Below are 20,603 nucleotides of genomic sequence, written 5' to 3'. Positions count from 1 at the left end.
TCTATATAGTACTAAATGTACCACTGGTCTCTTGCTTCTTATGAATTCAATATATAAATAGTCTAAAGGCAGGGGTTTTACTGACGTATGCTCAGAGCAGAAGAGCGATTTTGGATCAGAATAATCTTTTTTTTAACTCAACGTAAGGTTCTACAATGATTCTACAGTGAAAGCAGTTGTCTTTTTTAACTTATATAGAGAGATTTAAATGGTTAAATGTTCTTTGCCTTGTTCTTCTTCACGTGTTAACCGTTGTTCTGTATAATCTATGCAACATAAAAATTGTTCTACTGTTATCTGTAATCAAAGAAATCCGTTTTTGTGGTATATATGCAAGAACATGTTTGCATAAGAGGATTGTTGTGCAATAAACCTCATTTTATTTAGATGCGTTAGATCAGCACCACAAGATCGGACAGCTCCCCTGCGTTCTCCTCTGTAAATGACATTTTGAAAGCGTTTCATTTTTCCTTTCTCTTTTTTTATTTATTAAAGAGAATCGTGTTCACCAAATCAGCCGCAGTGGCTAAGACACAAATCCGTTTGTATTAAAAGGCTGATTACTGGCACCTCAACACGTCCCAGGTCATGTAATCTCAAAGCACCGTCACAAAAAAACGTTTAAAAAAAGAAAAGAAAAGCGAAGTTTAAAGAAAAAAAAAGTTCCATTAGAGGATCAGGAGAGTGACTCGTTCAGTGATGAGGAAGAGGCTGCGCCGTCATATTCCGGGAGGAAGGCTCGATGACGTCTGCAGCATAGTTAATGCGACTTGGTGGGAAAAAAGAAAAGGAGGCAAGACTCGCTATTCATGGATAAAAATCCGAGGGAACCGGAGGGGCGAAAAGTTTGACTAAACGATATGTGGACGGACGAGTAGGCCCTGCAACGAAGCTCGCCGACGTCTTCTTTTCTTTTCTTTTCTTTTGTTTGCGCAGGTGATTTCTGACCGTGCTGCTTCTTGTATAAAGGTGAAGAAGAGGAGGAGGGAGGCTTGAAGCGCCAGAACTCAGAAGGAACGGTGGCGCTTTGAGGGAAGAGGAGCCGAGAGAAAGACACTCTCTCTCCAGCACAGATAGCCGCACCCGACCGACACGCCAGCCTCTCTCTCCCCTTTCTCCCTCCCGCTCTCTCGCTCTTCCCCAGCCCTGCTATAGGTACGTGAGCATCCCCCTCTTTCTGAAAACACCATTAAAAAACAGAAAAGGGAATCGCAGTTTTGGAAGGAATTCCATTTCATGGATTTTTACTTTTTCTCATTTTTTGTATCTTAAAACGATATTTGCTCTGTTTTCGCGTCTTGTCGGCGAAGGATTTTGTCTGCGCTCGCATGGTATTTCTTTTTTAAACTTTCCGAAGCTGCAAACTGATAAGCGGATTTTAGAAAACGGGGAAAAAAAACGAAAACCGACGCCCCGCATTTTTTCTCTGGACACTGTGACGATCAGAAGTTTGTCCCTTTATTAATAAAACAAATACGAGTAGAAATAGTAACAATTAAAGGCGATGCGCTGAGATTGTACAAAAGAAACGCAGAAACGCACAAATCAACGGTTTAGTTTTAATGTAGATTGAATAATGCGAATGGTTAAAACGTATTTAACGTTTTTTCCTTTTGTTTTTATGTATTTTTCAGCATGGCCAGATCTAGTAAAGCTGCGCTGGCTCTTCTCATCTACGGGATCTTAATGCACTCCAGCGCCTACTGCACTCCTTTGGGGATCACTTTCCCTAACATGAGGTACGAACCTTTCCTTTCTTCTGTAATTAGATATTATTTCAAGCGGTTTAATTGTTTCAGTTATTTTAGCGATATATTTATATATGCTATATTTATTTATTTATTTATTTGCTTGCAGCGAATCAAGCCATTATCCAAACGTCTTCACATGTTGCCAACTGACAGAAAAATACCTTTGCCTACCTTTTTTTCCTTTGTTTTTTCTGACTATAAACATTACCAAACATTGAAACAATTCGTTTTGATTTGAGTTGCCATGCAAATGGATTAACAGCATTTATATCGAAAGCCGCAAGAGGTGCTTTTCAAAAAGGCTAGTAAGTAGAGAAAAATATTATTTAGTTTATTTATCTGTTCAAGTTTTACGCAATATATGAAATGCTAAAAGATTATGTTTAAGTCTTTTTCCCACTTGCATTCCGCCCCTCGCTCTGGGGCTGGCTAAACCTCCTTATCCCACCTGATTTAGGAGGATAGCTTATGAATACAAATTACTAACCAATCGCAGCCCAGGAGCCGAGTCGCCAGTAACCAGTTACAGCATAGGAGGCGGAACGAAACCAGCCAATCCCGGCGCTGGGGGGGCGTGGCTCTTCGGAAAGCGGGTGTAAAAAAGAAACCCGTTGGGAGCTCATTTACTAGTTTTTTATGTTGTAGTTTTTAACTGTAGCTCACCAAAAAATCTGCGGGAATTCGTGATATGGATTCAGTCTGGCTTTCAAGTGGGATTGGGAAATGGGTCGTATTAACCAATTGCTGAGGGAAAAAAAGAAAAACAGGAAGAAGAAAAAAAAAATCATGCGGAAAATTCCTCAACATTATAAACAGGAGATCTGCAGTGATTTTGCTTGATCTCATCTAGGATTATTTTATGTCACGTTTTTACGTTTTTTAAATAAACAACGAAAACGAAACGATTAAAAACAGGATGATGGTTAAACGAAAACAACACAAATTTCTTATGGAAAATGAAAAGAAAATAGGTATGATTATTAATATTATCATTATTTTATGTTATGTAATGTCGTATTATTTTAGTGGCCAGTCTGTGCTAAATAACGCCTGCTTTTTTATTTTATTAATAGTAGTATTAGCATTATTAATCTTTTTTATATTATTATTTATTATTTTGTTGTCATTTGTTATTTCGTAGTCTTTAAATCTAATATAAGATTTTGTTGATTTTTTTAACGTATTTTCGAAATTCTGAACAGAAAGGTGGAATGTGCTCTTTGTTTCAGACTAGAAAGCGACGTGTTCGATGAGGATGGGAACTCTCTGGGGGATCTCGCCTTTGACTCAGAGCCGTTGTCCATCCGCAGTTCTCCGCCCCTCTCGGACGACATGTACACACTGTACTACCCGCCAGAAAAGAGGTGAGCATAGCGCTCAGGGCCCCGCAGGAGTGCCGCTCCATCCCGCATCCAGTCCCGCTCCTGTCTGCTTCTTCTGTTTTTTCAGAGTTAATGTCCGTTTATTTATTTACTTGTTTTTTTAGTTCGTTTTTTAATTTATTTATTTACTTATTTTTTGTTTTTGTTTTTTAATTATTATTTTTATAACCAAAGTGACAGTGATTAAAATTTAATTGCAAAGATAGAGTCAGACAGATAGATAGTCATAAAGATGGGCAGACAGATGGATAGACATATACAGATTGAGTGTAGATTAAAGGGCAGGCAGACAGGCTAGTAAAAAATGCAGACAGACAGACAGAGAGAGAGTCAGACAGACAGATTTAGAAAGTGCGGGGCAGACATAGCCTATCGATTTGGCTGATTGATGAAGGCAGATCTAGGATCTAAGCAGTGTTTCGTTACCTTTCTCTCGTTTCAAGGCGATGAGACTCATAATCGGACCGTTGTGCTGTGGTGTCTCATCTCTTTCCCCTCGCTCACTGATGATGTGTGTGCGTGTGTGTGTGTGTGTGTGTGTGCGTGTGTGTATGTGTGTGCGTGTGTATGGCGTTTTACCTCAGAGCGGAAAGGCATGCAGATGCAGATGGATTATTAGATAGAGCCTTGAGGGACATCCTGGTTCAGTTATCAGCACGAAAATATCTGCATTCTCTGATGGCAGTGCGTGTAGGGTAAGGGCTTTTCCTTTCAGCGCTTTCCCTGCCCTCATCTCTTTTGGCTTTGGTTCTTTCTTTTTTTTTCCTGTGCGTGTTTATGTGTGTGTGTGTCCTCCCCTCCTTTTTCATAAAGGGGGGCTGGGTGGGCTTTTCTCGTTGTCCTGTCTCCACTTTCCCTTTCCCTTTTTATTTTTCTTGCTTTTCCTTTTTCTTGTTTTCTCCACTCATCTTTTTTTTTAGTCTGTCTTTGTCCTGTGGTGCCACTTCATGCTTGACTATGGGGCGCAAAAAGGAAACAAAACTTGCAACCTGTAGACAACAATAGGTGCAAAAGTGTGCGCGTGGGTTCGTGTGTTGTGTGATGGTTAAACCCCCTTAACACACTGCGAGGGGTGGGTAGGGGGTGGCGCCAGCACACACTTCATTTTCCACCATGCATCATTTATAAGGGTCCTCCGGGGCTTCTTGGGTCCATTCTTTCTTCTTTGGAGCAAATTCGTTGCTGTAGGATCAAAAACATGCATATTTAATATTTGGTTTTGTTAAAGAGCTGTAATCTGAAGCTAGGCAGATTTTTTTTCTAACGAGACTGTATGCATGTGTTGTGTGTTTGTGCGTGTGTGTGCGTGCTGTGTGTATTGGTGTGTGTTTTTTGTAGTGATGAGGATGAAGAAGAACCATTATCCAAGCGTCACTCTGACGGGATCTTCACGGACAGCTACAGCCGCTATCGAAAGCAAATGGCCGTCAAGAAATATCTGGCCGCAGTTCTGGGCAGAAGGTACAGACAAAGATTTAGAAACAAAGGACGCCGGTTTGCTTATTTGTAGCGTCCATAGAGGAAAAAAATCCCCTCCTCCTTCAAAAAAAACTTGCCCCCCAACTACCACCACCACCACTACCTGCCCACCCACCCTTATGTACATTGAAGCCCAAAGCCACTCCAACAACATAGCCGACTAAATCCAGTGCATCCAGTGCGCCTGTGTTTCTTTAAACATGTACTTATGTATGAAGTAAAGCCATTAAATGATTATTTTACTAAGAACATTGTTTTTTTTTCTTTTTTGTACAACGAAAAAAAAAGCACTTGAGACCGCACAGTTATACTCTGATTTATTTATCATTTCTTTCTTTCTTTTTTTTTTGTTGGTGGATTAATCGTTTTAGTTTTATGTATATAGCTTTATATGTTGAAAACATACAAAAAAAGAACAAAAAGTAGGAAAAAAGCATTATATATATATCTCTATATCTATATGACAATTGTGCACCTTGAACATTATGCGCTTGATATCTTTTTTCGAATTCATCATATGCAGAAAAATAAATAGATTTTAAAAAGACAATCAAAGTTCTGAATGTTATACTTATTTTTGTAATCAAAAGAGGAGAGAAAAAAAATACAAAACAAACGAAAAGAAAAGTGAGTTTTATTTTGTCCAATGTTGGCCTAGGGATGTAGTCAATATAGACTTACTACTCTGTAAAAGCACAGGCTGTAGTGGTCAGGATGTAGGGGAGGGTGAGGGAGGGGTAAGGATGGGGGTGTGGGGTGGGCACTGGAGTGCATTTATTTATGTAGACCTGTGGAGTCACCTGTCTGACCGGAGTGGCCGAGAGACAAGAGACCATACATCCCACAGGAAGGTCTCAATGTCCATGGTGTGCATTGATTCCTTAAGTGGCATGCTCTCGAGAAGAAAAAAAAATCTGTACAATCTTAAAAATTAAAGGTGCTACAGATTGTTCTTTGAGGGATGCCATTGAAAAACCCTGAAGGAGCGTTTTCTGCAAATGTGAGATTGGAAACTCCACATCGAGAGAAAGCTCCTTGATGATTGAAAAAAGGTAAAAGGTGGAGGCAAGCTTCTTTTATGGAATCGCTCACCCTATGAAAGAACCCTTTGCAGCACCTTTTAACGTTTTTAAGACTGTAGACGACTGTAAACTTCACCTCACCTCCGTTCTTATGCACGCTATACATAGTGTATACATGCATGTGCAGTCCACCACTGTGTGTGTTTCATGTCATGCAGGTTCTTGTGTTCTTTTCCCGTGGTCTTCGTTTTTTTTCTGACCGAGACCCCCTCCATTCCATTGGTTAGGCTTGCATCATCTATTTATCTTCTTAAGAGTATTCAACAATCTATTGCACATAGGTTGCCAAATAGAAGATAACCTTCTTTTTGCACAAAAAAAGGGGTATACGAACCTGTCTCAAGTGCATGTTGTGCTTTTTTTCTGATGTGTTGTTATCCTAGCATGTCATCCAATGGGTTCTAGGCATGTTCTGAGTGACTGTATTCATGGTTTCGCTTCATTTTTTTTCTCTCTTGTCCTGCTCTGAATTGGTTTTTGGTTTCGTTTTGTTTCCCCCCTGCCCTGAGAACTGTGTTAATGTAGAAGTTGTGTTGTGTTGAAAAAAAGAAAAAACAGCAACAAAAAATACAGCTAGAAAATACGAACTTGTCGATAGTTGGCAATTGATTCTGAGCTGGAGATGAGGAGAAAAGTCTAAAGGGAGTTCAGTTCAACTTCCAGTCATCACTCTGTTCTTCATGAATGTCCAAATGTTGGACTTATAGATTCCAAAGCAGTATTGCTCCAGAGACTTACTTGCTTGCTTGCGTAGGTTGATTCCAGTGAAGTTTGGCTAGAGTTTGTTTTTCCATGACCCATTTTCCATACCACGTCATTAGGCTACATACGAAATGAAATTGTTTGTGTTAACGTGCATCTCTTTAAAGAAAGTGAAAAAAGAGAAAGAGAGAGAGAGAGAGATTGTGCGAGAGGGAGTGAAGTCCTGAGAGAAAGAGAAGATTGGGGAAGATTGGGGAGCCAGAGTATCCAGGGGGAAAAGCCAGGTTCATGTTGCCACTTATTGTGGCGTTCTTTAATCAGTTTTGCCCTTTTGTAGATTCAAGTCAGAGATGAGTATCAAAGTATTATGCAGCATTTAGACTAGAGCTATATGACCAATACGACCTAAGGCAATCTGTCTCCAAATTTGTTGTTTTTTCCCCTTATACCTCATACTGTCCATAAACTGCTGTTGGCGGTTTGCGTACAGTATATTCCATAAAATGGAAATCAGGCCTTATTTGCCCACTGATTCAATCTCTAAGCCCGGCGTTCCAGGCAAGAAATCAATCTTCCTTCAATTTGGCATCATTCCCCCAGGCTTTATATGAGTGTGGATGTTTCTATGGGTGTGTGTGTGTGTGTGCGTATGTGTGGGTGCGAGTGCACAAGCATGACAGCAGTGTGTGACAGACAGCACAGCTTTCAGCTTCGGTGCCTTGCTACAACGTATGACAAAAAAAAAAGAAAATTCGCCACTTGATACGGATGGCAATTTTTAGTGGCCCTACAATGCTGCAGACTATTAGCTTACATTTCACTATCCATTCTTTTCCTTCTTATTTCTTCTTTCTTTTATTTCCTTTTTTTTTTTTTGAATTCGGTCGGATCAATATCCCGACGACAGCCGAAAAGCATGGCCAACAATCTATTGTGATCCAATTCCCTATTGAACTGGTGTAAATGGCACAAAGTATTACCTGTCTCAGAGTATATAGGCTGTCCTGAGTTTTAACGACTGATTGACTGAATGAATGAATGAATGTTCTTGTGGCAAGCAAAGTTTGTTTCTGTCTCACCTTACTCTCAGAAACCGACCCATATACAGACATATATCGATATACATATATATACTGACATAAATACATATATTTATATGTAGAGGCCCTCAAAGCCGAGCTTGTTCCTTTCTCTTTTTTCTTTCCTTTTATTTTTTTGTGTTGTTTTCTTCTTGCATTGCTCGAAGGTTATTTGACAGCTAGCCTGATGGAAAAGCCTGATGGAGCCCAGTCCACAGCCCAGCCTGTTGTGTACATTTCTGAGAGCGCCAAAAGCCTTAATGTGAAAGTTTTCTCTATATCTGAATTATCATGTGTGAACTAAGTGAAATATTAGCGAAACGTGAAGTCGATACATATTAACAAATACATATATATATATTCACTCCTTAAGGGGGGTTACGTTTTTAAATGTTCAAAAAATCGATCAAGTGTTGTAAGATTTGTATGAATAAATTCTTTTGTAAAACAACACCATTTCTAATTCCATGTCTTAATCTTTGCAACCAAACACCTTTTGGTAGAGGCCTTGTCTGGCCTATTTACTGTACATACATGTTATTACTTTGTTATTACCAATATCAGCTGTTATAAGGGGATTTATATAAGCAGGTCACTCACTTTTTAACTGACTGGACATTTCAGCTGCACATTTAGGTGGAACAATTTATAGGAGAGAATGAATGAGTGAATGAATGGATGGACTGAATGAATGGGTGGTATATGGTGACCCAACACAACCCAACACAACACAATATGGCATTTATTATCCAGTCAGATCCAAGACAAACATACAGAACCAATACAGTATACAGTATATACACAGAATATATCCAGATGTCACACTGATAGATGGTTCTCCATAAAAAAAAGCTTCCAGAGAGTTCCATGTTTTCCATTCATGAATTCATGAGTATCATGAGTTGCGTCATTGAGATGATGGCCAACAAGGGTACAGCTGGAACATACTGTACTTTCTCAAAAAAAAAAATAAATAAATAAAAATAATTGATCCATTAAAAATAAGGAGGTACTTTGCAATGCCATCAAAGAACCACTTTTGACTTCCTACAAAACTTCCATAAGTGGAAAAACGCCCAAAGACCCCAAAACAACCCTTTGTAGCATCTTTACTTTATTTCTATTAAAGGTTGTCCTAGAAGGTTTCCAACCACAGCCACACATTACAGTCAATATATGCTCTGGGACCCATCCTCAGATATAACGATAACTAATCTAAAAGCTCTCAGATATTAAAATGCTACAATAATGAGCCAAACCCAGCAATAGAAGAGCGAGAAATAAGGGTTTTACGCTTTCGCCTGCTATCATTCGTGATTAAAACACACAAGGTAAGTGCAATACTCCATTAATGCAGTTAGGGGCTCTGCAGAGGCTGATACTGTAACCAGAGAACTGTTGAGTGTGTGTGTGTGTGTGTGTGTGTTTTTCTCCCCCGCCTCTTTATCTGAAGCAATTTCTGTTTTTTTTTTCCTTTTTTTTATCTGACAGCTGTTATTTCAAACCAGGCAGGAAGTGAAAGTCAATACAACACGAGAGGCTTCCAAATGAAACTGCACGGGCAGCAAAATCAAACTGTCTATCTTGCACCTTCTTGTGCCATTTAGTATAGGCTGTGTACCTGAACAAAGCCCTATACACATAATGCAAGACCATTAGGGCTGGACTGTGTGTCCATGATTTAAAAAAAAAAAAGGAAAACCCTCAGTCCATCAACCTTGTTCCCACAGCATTAAATCAACCATAGCAACCTTAATGTGTATGTTCCCCATATGCATAATGCCAAAACAGCTCTGGGCCCAGTTTCCCAAAAGCATCTTAGCATTAAGAACATCTTAACAAAGAGAGAGAGAGAGAAAAAGAGAGAGAGAGAGAGCTCTGGAAAACATGAAGAGACCACTTTAGTTTTATGAATATAAAATAAAATGAACTACGGACAACATTTCTCCCAAATTCCCAAAACATACTGTAACTTAGAGCATTTATTTGCAGAAAATGAGAAATGGCTGAACTAACAAAAAAGATGCAGAGCTTCAAGTCCTTAAAAAATGCAAAGAAAACAAGTTCATATCCATAAAGTTTAAAGAGTTCAGAAATCAATATTTGGTGGAATAACCCTGTTTTTTAATTACAGTTTTCATGCATCTTGGCATGTTCTCCTCCACCAGTCTTACACACTGCTTTTGGATAACTTTATGTCACTCCTGGGGCAAGATTCAAGCAGTTCAGCTTGGTAGTTCAGGTTTGATGGCTTGTGATCATCTTCCATCTTCCTCTTGATTATATTCCAGAGGTTTTCAATTTGGTAAAATCAAAGAAACTTACCATTTTTAAGTGGTCTCTTCTTTTTTTCCAGAGCTGTATGTGTGAAGCTCACACAACCATTTAAGAATCATCTTAGTGCTAAGAACCTTTTGGAAAACCAACTGCTGAACCACTTAGGCATCTGCCGCCAATGCTTTACCAGCAGATCATTTAAGTCCTGTAAGCTGTGAGGTGGAGCCTTCATGGATTGCATAATTGACCTGGGACTTCAAAGACCCTATCATCAATTCATTGGTTGGCTGTCCTTGGAACTCTCTTGGTGTAAGTATTGACCATGCATTCTAGGAAAAGCCCTCAAGACCTGTTTGTTGCGTAGATGCTTTGACACAGTCAACTAACCATCACAGTTTAGCCATTGTCATTCATTCATTCAGTTTAGTTATGCTTGTCCAATACATCACCTTCAACAAGTGACTCTTCACTTGCTGCCTAATATATGTATGTGCCATTTAACAAGATTTAATTAAGCTTTCTGACCATACATTCAAAGGGTTTTATGCCAAGCTCAGACTACACAACATTTTTGTCTCTTACAATGTTCCCTGCTCTGCTCCCTGCTCTGCTCCCTGCTCTGCTCCCTGCTCTGCTCCCTGCTCTGCTCCCTGCTCTGCTCCCTGCTCTGCTCTCTACTACTCTGGTCTGCTGCTGTGCTGGTTTGCTGCTGTGCTGCTCTGCTGCTGAAAGCTTGCTTTAATCTTCAGCTTCTACACTTTTCTCTGTTTTCTTCTCTTTTACTCTCTTCACACTTACTAATCCACTTTTAGTCTGCTTCCTCTTTGCTCTACACACCTATTAATCCACTCTCAGTCTACTTTTATAGACTTTTTCCTCAGGTTTGCTGGATTAGCTGTTTGCTGCTGCAGTTTGTTTGTGTAAGTTTCTAATTTCAACTGAAACAAGGTGAGTGCTTTTTTTCTCCATGGCTTCTGCTCAGGTTTACACCTGTTTAGAGTGTGGCATGTATAGCTTAGATCCCTTATCCACCGATACTGGTAACAATAGTGGTATTTGTACTAAGTGTGAGATAGTTAGCTCCTTGGTGGATAAGGTGAATAAGTTAGAGCTGCACGTCCGGGGTTTAATAAGGGATAGACAGCAGGATTCACTGTTAGCAGCCCCGGGTGTCTCAGGGAGAGTTAGTACCCCCTCGACTCCGGCCTTAGAGCCCTCACAGCGGGGCGAATGGGTAACGTCTCGGCGGCATAGTCGAAAGGCTAAGGCTAATGCTACTGCAAAGGCCACAGCCAGCCCACCTAAACACCATGCTCCCCCAGTTCACGTGTCAAACAGGTTTGCCCCGCTCAGTGAAGCACCAACTGAGGAGCCTGTTAAAGGTACTCTGGTGATAGGAGACTCTATCGTCCGACACGTGAAATTAGCTACTCCTTTAGGGGCACCAGCGGCAACAGTTACTTGTTTACCGGGAGCCAGAGCACCGGACATTAGTGGCAACCTCAGGTTAGGGAATAGGAGATATTCGAGGGTAGTAATTCATGTAGGGGCCAATGATATTCGTCTGCGGCAGTCTGAAGTAACTAAGGCTAATATTAAAGAGGTGATTAAACAGGCCCAGACGCTGTCCGAGGAGGTAATCTGCTCTGGCCCCATCCCAATGAGGCGTGGTGATGAAGCTTACAGCAGGCTTTCTTCGCTGAACCGCTGGATGTCCAAGTGGTGTGCAGAAAATCATGTGGGCTTTATAGATAACTGGCTACACTTTGAGGGCAAGCCTGGTCTTTTAGGTAGGGATGGTGTCCACCCCACGCGGGAGGGTGCTGCCTTACTTTCATGCAGCATAGCTCATAGTCTTTTAGTTAGTCGGCAGAGTAGTATTAGAAGCTGCTGACAATCCAGAGCCGGGACCAGGCCGCAGACAGAGAGGCTTAACCGACCGTCTGCGAGCTGCAAAGAGACGTTACCTAGATACCAATGTATTCAGACTGTGTCTGTCCCCCGAGTCAAACAAAAACATCAAAAAACTAAAACAGTAAATCTAAATAACTTAACTTATATTAAACAATCATATCCAGACTGTAGTACTAACATTTCAAGCCTAAAGATTGGTTTACTTAATATTAGATCTCTGAATTCAAAAGCAGTTCTAGTGAATGAAATGATAACTGATCAGAAATTCGATGTTCTGTGTCTGACAGAAACCTGGATTAGGCCAAATGAATATGTAGCATTAAATGAAGCCACCCCTGCAGGCTATAATTATATACACAATCCGAGATTGTCCGGTAGAGGAGGTGGGGTCTGCATATTTTTCCAAAGTACCTTAGTTAGCAATCAGAAACACTATGAAAATTTTACTTCTTTTGAGCTTCTTTACACCAGTATAATTAATCCAGTTACAAAAAAGAATGCATTTTCTTTAATTAACATCTACAGACCACCAGGGCCCTATTTAGAATTTTTAAAAGAATTTAGTGATCTTGTCACAGACTTAGCAGTAAGTAATGTTAAAGTGATTATAGTTGGAGACTTCAACATTCATTTCGAAAAATTGGATGATCCATTAAAAAAGGCATTCACATCGATTTTAGACTCAGTTGGTATTATTCAAAATATAACAGGACCTACTCATTACTGTAATCATACTCTGGATTTAGTTTTGACCCTGGGTGTGAGCATAGATAACCCGAATATTCGTTCTCAAACCTCCGCAATTTCAGATCATTACCTTATTTCATTTAAATTACATCTTAGTCATAATATACGTACATCCCCTAGCTACTCTGTAAAACGTTCAATTACGCCTTTTACAGCCCAACAATTTACAGATAAGCTTCCAGATTTCTCAACTCTAATGTACTCTCCTATAGACCCAGTAGAACTAGACAAACTAACCGAAGGTTTAGAAAATACCTTTCGCTCTACCTTAGATGTTGTAGCACCCCTTAAACACAAAATAGAGAGACAGAAAAAGCTCGCACCGTGGTACAATGATCAAACTCGTACCTTAAAGCAGTTAGTACGAAATTTAGAGCGTAAATATCGATCAACTAAACTGGAAGTGTTTCACTCTGCGTGGAAAGACAGTCTTGTTAAATATAGAAAAGAACTTAATAAAGCCCGCTCAGCGTATCTGGCCTCACAGATCGAGATAAATAAAAATAATCCTAGAGTTCTCTTTAGTGTTATTTCCAAATTAACTAAAAACCAGGCAGGTACTGAACCTCAGATTCCAGCCATTCACACCAGCAACGATTTTATGGACTTCTTCAATAGTAAAATTGAAAACATTCGGGATAAAATTAAACAGATAAATATTACATCCTCTCTGTCATCTGGTCTGGCTGATCTAGAACAAAACCCTGTTACTGAAGTTAGGTTGGAAGTCTTTAACCCACTTCCACAGCTAGAACTAGAGAAAATTATCTCCTCTTCAAACAGCACAACCTGCACACTTGATGCTGTTCCCACAAAATTATTAAAACAGGTACTGCCAGATATAATTAAACCTCTGTTAATGATAGTAAACTCATCGCTCGCCCTGGGCCATGTACCCAAAGCCTTTAAAACTGCTGTAATTAAACCTCTGATCAAGAAACCAAATCTTGATCCTAGTGTACTGTCTAACTATAGACCTATTTCAAACTTACCCTTTATTTCTAAGATTTTAGAAAAAGCTGTAGCCCAACAACTTTGCTCTTACCTGCAAAGAAACCAGATCTATGAAAAATTTCAATCTGGATTTAGGCCTTATCATAGCACTGAGACAGCTTTAGTTAGAATAACAAACGATCTACTTATAGCCGCCGACCAAGGCTGTGTTTCCCTACTGGTACTTCTCGATCTGAGCGCAGCCTTTGATACAATAGATCATACTATCCTTTTAGAAAGACTAGAGAACATGGTCGGTGTAACCGGAACTGCCTTAGCATGGTTTAAATCGTACTTAACCGATCGCTATCAGTTTGTGAGGATAAATGATATGTCTTCCAGTTATACCAAGGTAAGATATGGAATTCCACAAGGCTCTATATTAGGACCGTTATTATTTACATTATATATGCTCCCACTGGGCAAAGTTATTAGAAAACACAATGTGAATTTTCATTGTTATGCGGATGACACGCAGCTCTTCATATCAGCCAAACCTGATGACAGAGTGAGATTAAAGAAAATCGAGGATTGTGTAGAAGATGTAAAATCATGGATGTCGCACAACTTCCTCCTATTAAATAGTGATAAAACAGAAGTTCTCCTATTAGGCCCCAAAGCTGCTAGAAATAAATTATCAGACTTAATGCTAAATCTGGCTGACTTCTCAGCCATCCCTGGTTCAGCAGCTAAAAACCTTGGAGTTATCATAGATTCAGATCTAGCATTCGATAAACACATATCTAATGTTACTAGAACAGCTTTTCTACACCTCCGTAATATTGCCAAGCTAAGAAATGCCCTATCACTGCATGACGCAGAAAAATTAGTACATGCCTTTATTACCTCAAGGCTAGATTATTGTAATGCGCTACTGTCTGGATGTTCCGACAGTAACTTAAATAAACTTCAGCTAGTTCAAAATGCTGCAGCCAGGGTCCTTACTAAAACTAGAAAATTTGACCATATTAGTCCAGTACTATCAGCACTGCACTGGCTTCCAGTCAAATTCCGCATAGACTATAAAATTCTCCTGTTAACGTATAAAGCCCTACACGGACTCGCTCCTGAGTATTTACAAGACCTCATCTCCTGTTATGAACCACCGCGATTACTCAGATCTCAGGGTGCTGGTTTATTAGTAGTGCCTAAAATTCAGAGGAGCTCTGCAGGAGGAAGAGCTTTCTCTTATAAAGCGCCTCAACTCTGGAATAATCTCCCCGAATCAGACACAGTCTCAATCTTTAAGTCTAGACTGAAAACTTACTTGTTTAGTTTAGCTTTTGGTAATTAATGTTTTTCCCTTTAGATAAGGCTGCAGATTCAGGGGTTCATGGACAGAGGAAATTGTGGTAAACTGAGATGCTGGTGCTGTTGTTCTCCCACTGCACACGGTCACTCAGGTTTGTGGACGGTGGAGTGGGTGGATGCTGGTGTTTCAGGGTGCCTCCATGTCTATGTTACCTTCTGGCTCTCTGCCTTTAGTTAGGCTGTTTTATTCAGTTCTGCCGGAGTCATTTGCCACACTCTGATAATGTTTTAATATTCTCAGTTTTGCATAAATCCAGTAAAAACTAATTCCATCTCTCTGCTTTCCTCCGAGTTACTGACTGCCCACCTGTCTGACCCGATACCGATGTTGGACCCTCAGGCTCTCGCGTCTCCTGTCCAGCCAGACTGATGGAAGTTTCTGAAGTCAGCTCTTCTCCACCACCACCACAGATCAGCTGCTCATCGACCATCTTACTCTCCACTACAGATTACATCCAAGCCATTAGTGGCGCTATTACACTCCTGAGTACATAAAACCTATATGGATGTATAAAAGACTTTTTAAATTTTAATTTAAAAGCCGTTTGACCAGTGGTAGGATGGTCCCCCCTTTAATGTGAGTCTTGGTCCTCCCAAGGTTTCTTCCTCCTCCTGCAGCTCTGAGGGAGTTTTTCCTTGCCTCCGCGCTCACTGGGGGTTCTGTATTATGTATATTCTATGTGTAATGTTTTGCCTGATTCTTTGTCCTGTAATCATGTTTCTGTAAAGCTGCTTTGTGCCAACACCTGTTGTAAAAAGCGCTATACAAATAAATTTGATTTGATTTGATTTGATTTAGATTAAGCAATGATCATTATTCCATCTTATCTTACTCTGGCAACTGGGCAACCAATCATCGTGAACGTACTTGCATAAGTTCGTAGATCATCGCGGAGGAGGAGCAAAGAATCTGACAATCATGTCTATTGGTCAGCGCTAGGAAGCATTTTATGGAGCATGTCAAACTAGGTGATAAAATACAAAAAATATAACATATTAGTCTCTTTGACGGACGGTTCACGTCATCGCTCACGTCAATATACTGCTCATTGACTGTCATACTACACAGACCTTTGTCGCTTTGTGTAGTCTGATCTGGGCATTAATGTTGTGGCTAATTAGCATCTCACAGCTTTCAGACAAAAACCCTTTATCTGTTTTTGACATAATTTAAAGTTGGAAGGCTTGCTTTAAATTGTGTGAAAATATTAATTATACCTGAGAGGCGTTTTATGAGTGACATTATTAGCCGATAATGCACTGTAACCGAAGCTTTCCATGTATTACTCCGCCACATACAGGTAACCTTGCAACAATGCAGCGCTTACAAACCAAATACAAACCAAATGCGGTCTCATTAAACACCACTGGGAGCTGCTGGATCCCACCGGCACAGTAAAGAAAGGCCATGTCTCAAATAGGCATCGTAGAAAAAGAAGCGGTCCCACAAATAAATAAGCCCAGCGCTTCGTAAAAATGCATTATTACACACATTATCAGCCACTAATATCAGGAGTTGTTATTATTAAAATAAAAGCTTAAGTGTATATATTTTCCAGTTAATATAACGTATTTTAAGCTGAATGTAAGGTGTAATCTTAAAAAAAAAACATTTTCTTTTAGTCAAAGGAGCGCTGGACTTTAATCTACACAGATTTCTCTCCTGAAAATCATTTATTTGGGTGAGTAAAGCACTTCTGTTTATTCGCAGTAAGCTTAGATTTCTACAATTTTTAGTGAAATGGCTGATAATACAGAGCTTACAGCGGAGTGTTTATAACCAAACCAATCATATTTTCTCGTCCTCTTTAACTCAAAATCTTTTAGTAAACAGTGATAATGGAACTGTGCTATAATCGCAATAATACACTCGAGGTTCGTGCTATAATGTGTAATATTGGCACTGCTGTGCTGATCTTCGACAATATTACATGTTAAAGCCCTCGCTCTTGTACAGTATTGCCTAAATGATTAACAGACCAATAGAAATGGTCCAAAATGACTTAAATAAATGAAATATATTTTACCCTGAATTCTATTAAAAGTAAAGAACGCTTTACGATTTATTGCTAGCTCATACTTCTATTGCAGTGGTTCTCAAACTGTGGTGGTACATGAAGGTACACCACCAAACAAATGTTTTTAGTGTTTTTTTTTTTAATGTAGCAAATCTGCATATTGGAACCAGGGGATATCCACATCCCTGGGTCTTCAGAATTTGCCTGGTTTCATTGAAGATAATGAGATATTGTCACTGTTGGACAAAAACATAACAAATCTCATGATAAAAGTCATTTTGCAGCATTTCTACTGGAATTTTGAATATATATTTCAATAGCATTCATTTATCATTTCAGACTGACATCAGGATAACCAACAGGCTGATAGATGGTCTAAAATGTTTGAGAACAACTGCTCTATTGCTGTTACCATGATTCACACAAAGGAAATATAGAAAAGAAAACTTGAAAACAACAAAGAAGAAAAGACACTAGATGACTGGGTCAGAACATCATCAAAACATCAGGCACCAAAAGTGATCGGTGAGTCACGGATACCCAAGACTCATAGAGTCCCCACCTCAAGCAATTTACAGAACTTGAAGGACCTGCTGCAAATAATTTGGCACCAGATACCACATGGCACATTCAGAGTTCCTGTGGAGTCCATGCCTTGAGGGATCAGAGCTAGTGGTTTTACCAGCAAAGGATGGACCTACAACAAGCTTAAATGGTGTTTTTAATTCAGAAGTGACTGTCAGACATTAGTGCCAGACTTCACTAATGCTCTTATGGCTGGATGCAGTCAAATCCTCATAGCAATGTTTCAATGTATAGTGTGAGGCATTTCAGAAAGATCAGAGACTGTTGCAGCAACTCCGGTGGAAAATCTCCATTGGAAATGCTGTATAGTCCAGGATCAACCTGATTAACCTTATTTCATCACTTTTTCTTTCACTTTTTCAAAGTTTCACCATTGTGTTAGAATTGCTGGTCATCTCATATTAAATTATTTATGGGTGTATCATATTCAAAGTGAAAAGAGTCTGAGGTAATCTACTGCCATGGAACATGAAAAAGCTAGCTATGCTAACTCAACTTCTAACAGAATATTTAGTATTTAGCTTTATTAGGGCAAATAAGTGCATAAAGAACTAGCACATAAACACCATAGGTGGAAAATTATATAACTTATTGTATATCAACTGCCTTCCAAAGAAGAGAAGCTGCATCATTGGTTGAAGGCACTAAATAAATTAAAAAAAAATCCACACAAACACTGAAGAACTTTTTGAGGTCCTTCCATTTGAAACGGTGGAGGAACCTTTAGAGGTTCTTCAAGGAACCTTCAGGAAAGCCATTCACAGTTTCAGAATGAAGAACCCCTAAAAGTGCTTTAAGAAACTCATACCAAGGTGTTTCAAGTGGTTCAGCAGTCTAAAGCGCTGCCACTATGACCAGGATATTGCTGGCTCGAATCCTGTTCATGTAGCTTACCATGAGCTGCTGCAACTGCAAAAGAGCACAACTGGCCTTGCTCTCTCTGGGTGGGTAGATGGCGTTCTATCCCTACATCACTCCAAAGGGTGATGTCGCTCAGCCCAAGGCGTCTGTGAGCTTTCCTCAGAGCGCGAGGCTACTCTTCAAATTGGAAAAGAGGCGGTGGCTGACTTAACATGTGTCTGAAATGAGGTATGTCCTAATCTTCACCTTCTTGGTCTTGGGGCATTACTAGTGATAGGGGGAGCCCTAATGAGTGGGTTGGATAATTGACCTTGTAAATTGGGGAGAAAATTGGATAAAAGTTTTTAATAAATGTAAAAAAAAGAAGGTTATGAAGCTCTGGTGAAGATGGTACAGGGGGGCTTATGAGGCTAGCAAAGAATATGTTAGCATAAGAGCTAACTTAAAGGACTGAAGAGCCCCCGATAAATTATATTGACTGGGTCTTTATAACTGAGCCATGTTTCTGGGTAAGAATGTTCTTTTGGTTGACATTTCCTCCACAACATGGTAAGAGCAGATACAGTACCAGTCAATGGCCCCAATCTGAGTATGAAAGTGTTCCAGACTTACCTGCCATGCTAACATTCTAGAGAAGATCATCAGCTCTCTAAGGAGCATCAGTTCACATTAGTGCTAATGAACTGAAAGTGACCTTATTAATGACCAATAGAGAAGTCCCAGAGTCCTTATCAGAGAAGTTCAGTCCTTCTTCGTAGGCCTTACTTGCTGTCACCTTATCTTACCTTATCTATTTTATTATTGCGTCTTTTGTTCTATTTTATTTTGTCTTTATATGTAGCTATTTTTAATTGCTTTTTTGGGTGTAAACTGGATCGTAAGAACACAGTTTCGTTCCACCTCATGTACCACATGTGATGCGAATGCCAATAAAGTCTCCTTGAATCCTTCCTAGCTCTCTCAATCTCCCTGTCTTCTTCTCACTGTCTTCACTCTCTCTTCGTCTCTTTCTCTCTCTGTGATGAGTCTATCAGTCTATCACTCCGGGCTGTTGGATGCGTGGTTGCAGTGGGCCGGCATCACTCAAAGTGTGTCTGCATGTGGCGAAAGCCCTGTCTGCTTCTGTTGAGGATCTGGGCTTTGAGAGCTCCATCACACAACCCACTCTTGCAGATGGAAGAAGGAGGGTGGGGTGGGGGTGGGAGGTGGGCTCTGAGACAAAGTGCAAATGGGTGCACTTTAACTGAGGATATGAACGGAGGACTCTATGGACTCTTGGAGGCTTATTACACATGCCAGCAGTAATGGTTCTCGGTGGGATCTGCAGCGAGGCCGAGCCGGTTCCCAGCTAAACCTATCGTGCTCTGGAAGTCTGAATAGCCTTGCATTGAATCCCAGCAAAAAAGACTCTCAGCCTGGTATAAAGAAATAAAAAAAAAAAAAATACAATTTGTATTCAGCCTGGCATTAGTCTAATAGGAATCCCTTTTTATCTGGCCATATCTGAACTAGATCAATCAGTGTGTTCTGATGAGCCAGGTCAACCTGTGATGATATTTGAAATAGAGGGCACGGAAATCAAATAAGAAACCATTATATACGTAGGTCTTGAGGCACCGTGGCTGCTATATTATCCATTATAGAAGGAATGGAAGAATCAACGGATGAAATAAAAACCAGAAACCTGCTGTTAGCTGAAGGTTCTTGTCTCTCCAAAAAGGTTTGTCCTTTCATTGACTGCATGCTTTTGATTTATACATTTCCGTGTTGCTAAAGAAGCTAAAGATGCCTATGTATCTATTACATGTATCTATTACACTATTATATACAGTGTACTACAGTGTACTAGTGGTGTACTAGTTCTGTTTTTAGCAAAAAGAAAAATTCACTCTGTTTTCTTTTTTTCATTTTATAACTACTAGAGACAGATTCTATCTGTCCAGTGTCGTTTATTTTATTTAAATCCTGGATATATGGGGATATTTAGAGTGCATTATTATCAGTATCATGACATCCTGGATCATTGACTTCTGTTACAAATCTGATCAAATTCTTGTATTTTTTAATATCTCAGGTAGGGGTGTGACATAAATCGTATGCAATAATAAAATGAAATTTTCATTTTGTGGCAGTAGTGTATTCTTAAAAAAAAAAAAAAAAACATTAATTTACGTTGCCAAGAGAATTGTTATCGTGAAAATACCATGAAATATCGTGATATTATTTTAGGGCCATATCGCTCACCCCTACAGTGTACTATTCAATATTAAACCCACCACAGGTCACCTCACCTGTTCGAAGAGACCATCCCTATACAAACTCACTCTAAACCCTGCATACGTCCACATTACCAGTCTAAAGTTTAAAAACTCCTGTTTGTTTCATTGCATATTAGATTAATACTAAAGCCATTCAAAAAGCT

The 20,603-nt window shown here is 39.7% G+C and overlaps 1 protein-coding gene and 1 long non-coding RNA gene across 3 annotated transcripts; both read left to right on the top strand.

The window, feature by feature from the left end:
- Positions 1 to 790: 790 nt before the first annotated feature.
- On the top strand, positions 791 to 4,861 carry adcyap1b (adenylate cyclase activating polypeptide 1b). Of its 2 annotated transcripts, XM_007235293.4 has the most exons (5): positions 791 to 1,155; positions 1,635 to 1,739; positions 2,981 to 3,115; positions 3,718 to 3,828; positions 4,472 to 4,861. In XM_007235293.4, exons 2-5 carry the CDS (start codon positions 1,636 to 1,638, stop codon positions 4,641 to 4,643), a joined length of 522 nt encoding a protein of 173 aa, XP_007235355.1. In that variant the 5' UTR covers positions 791 to 1,155; position 1,635; the 3' UTR covers positions 4,644 to 4,861. The 2 variants fall into 2 exon arrangements, with proteins under 2 accessions (XP_007235355.1, XP_007235356.1); XM_007235294.4 differs by lacking the exon at positions 3,718 to 3,828 and having other exon boundaries at positions 792 to 1,155.
- A 5,475-nt stretch (positions 4,862 to 10,336) lies between these two features.
- On the top strand, positions 10,337 to 15,506 carry LOC125803977 (uncharacterized). Its single transcript, XR_007440458.1, has 2 exons — positions 10,337 to 10,700; positions 15,010 to 15,506. It is a non-coding gene; the product is annotated as an uncharacterized LOC125803977 (long non-coding RNA).
- The last annotated feature ends 5,097 nt before the right edge of the window (positions 15,507 to 20,603 follow it).

Source organism: Astyanax mexicanus, chromosome 8 (assembly GCF_023375975.1).
Source record: "Astyanax mexicanus isolate ESR-SI-001 chromosome 8, AstMex3_surface, whole genome shotgun sequence".
NCBI classification, from domain to species: domain Eukaryota; kingdom Metazoa; phylum Chordata; class Actinopteri; order Characiformes; family Acestrorhamphidae; genus Astyanax; species Astyanax mexicanus.
The sequence above is the reverse complement of the archived record's forward strand: the minus strand, read 5'-3'. Positions and strand labels throughout refer to the sequence as shown.

Excerpts from the sequence above, each read along its gene's own strand:
- adcyap1b (XM_007235293.4), top strand. The coding sequence starts at position 1,636 with ATGGCCAGATCTAGTAAAGCTGCGCTGGCTCTTCTCATCTACGGGATC. Across the intron at positions 1,740-2,980 it reads ATCACTTTCCCTAACATGAG|ACTAGAAAGCGACGTGTTCG; the intron begins GTACGAACCTTT and ends TCTTTGTTTCAG. Across the intron at positions 3,116-3,717 it reads TACTACCCGCCAGAAAAGAG|AGCGGAAAGGCATGCAGATG; the intron begins GTGAGCATAGCG and ends GTTTTACCTCAG.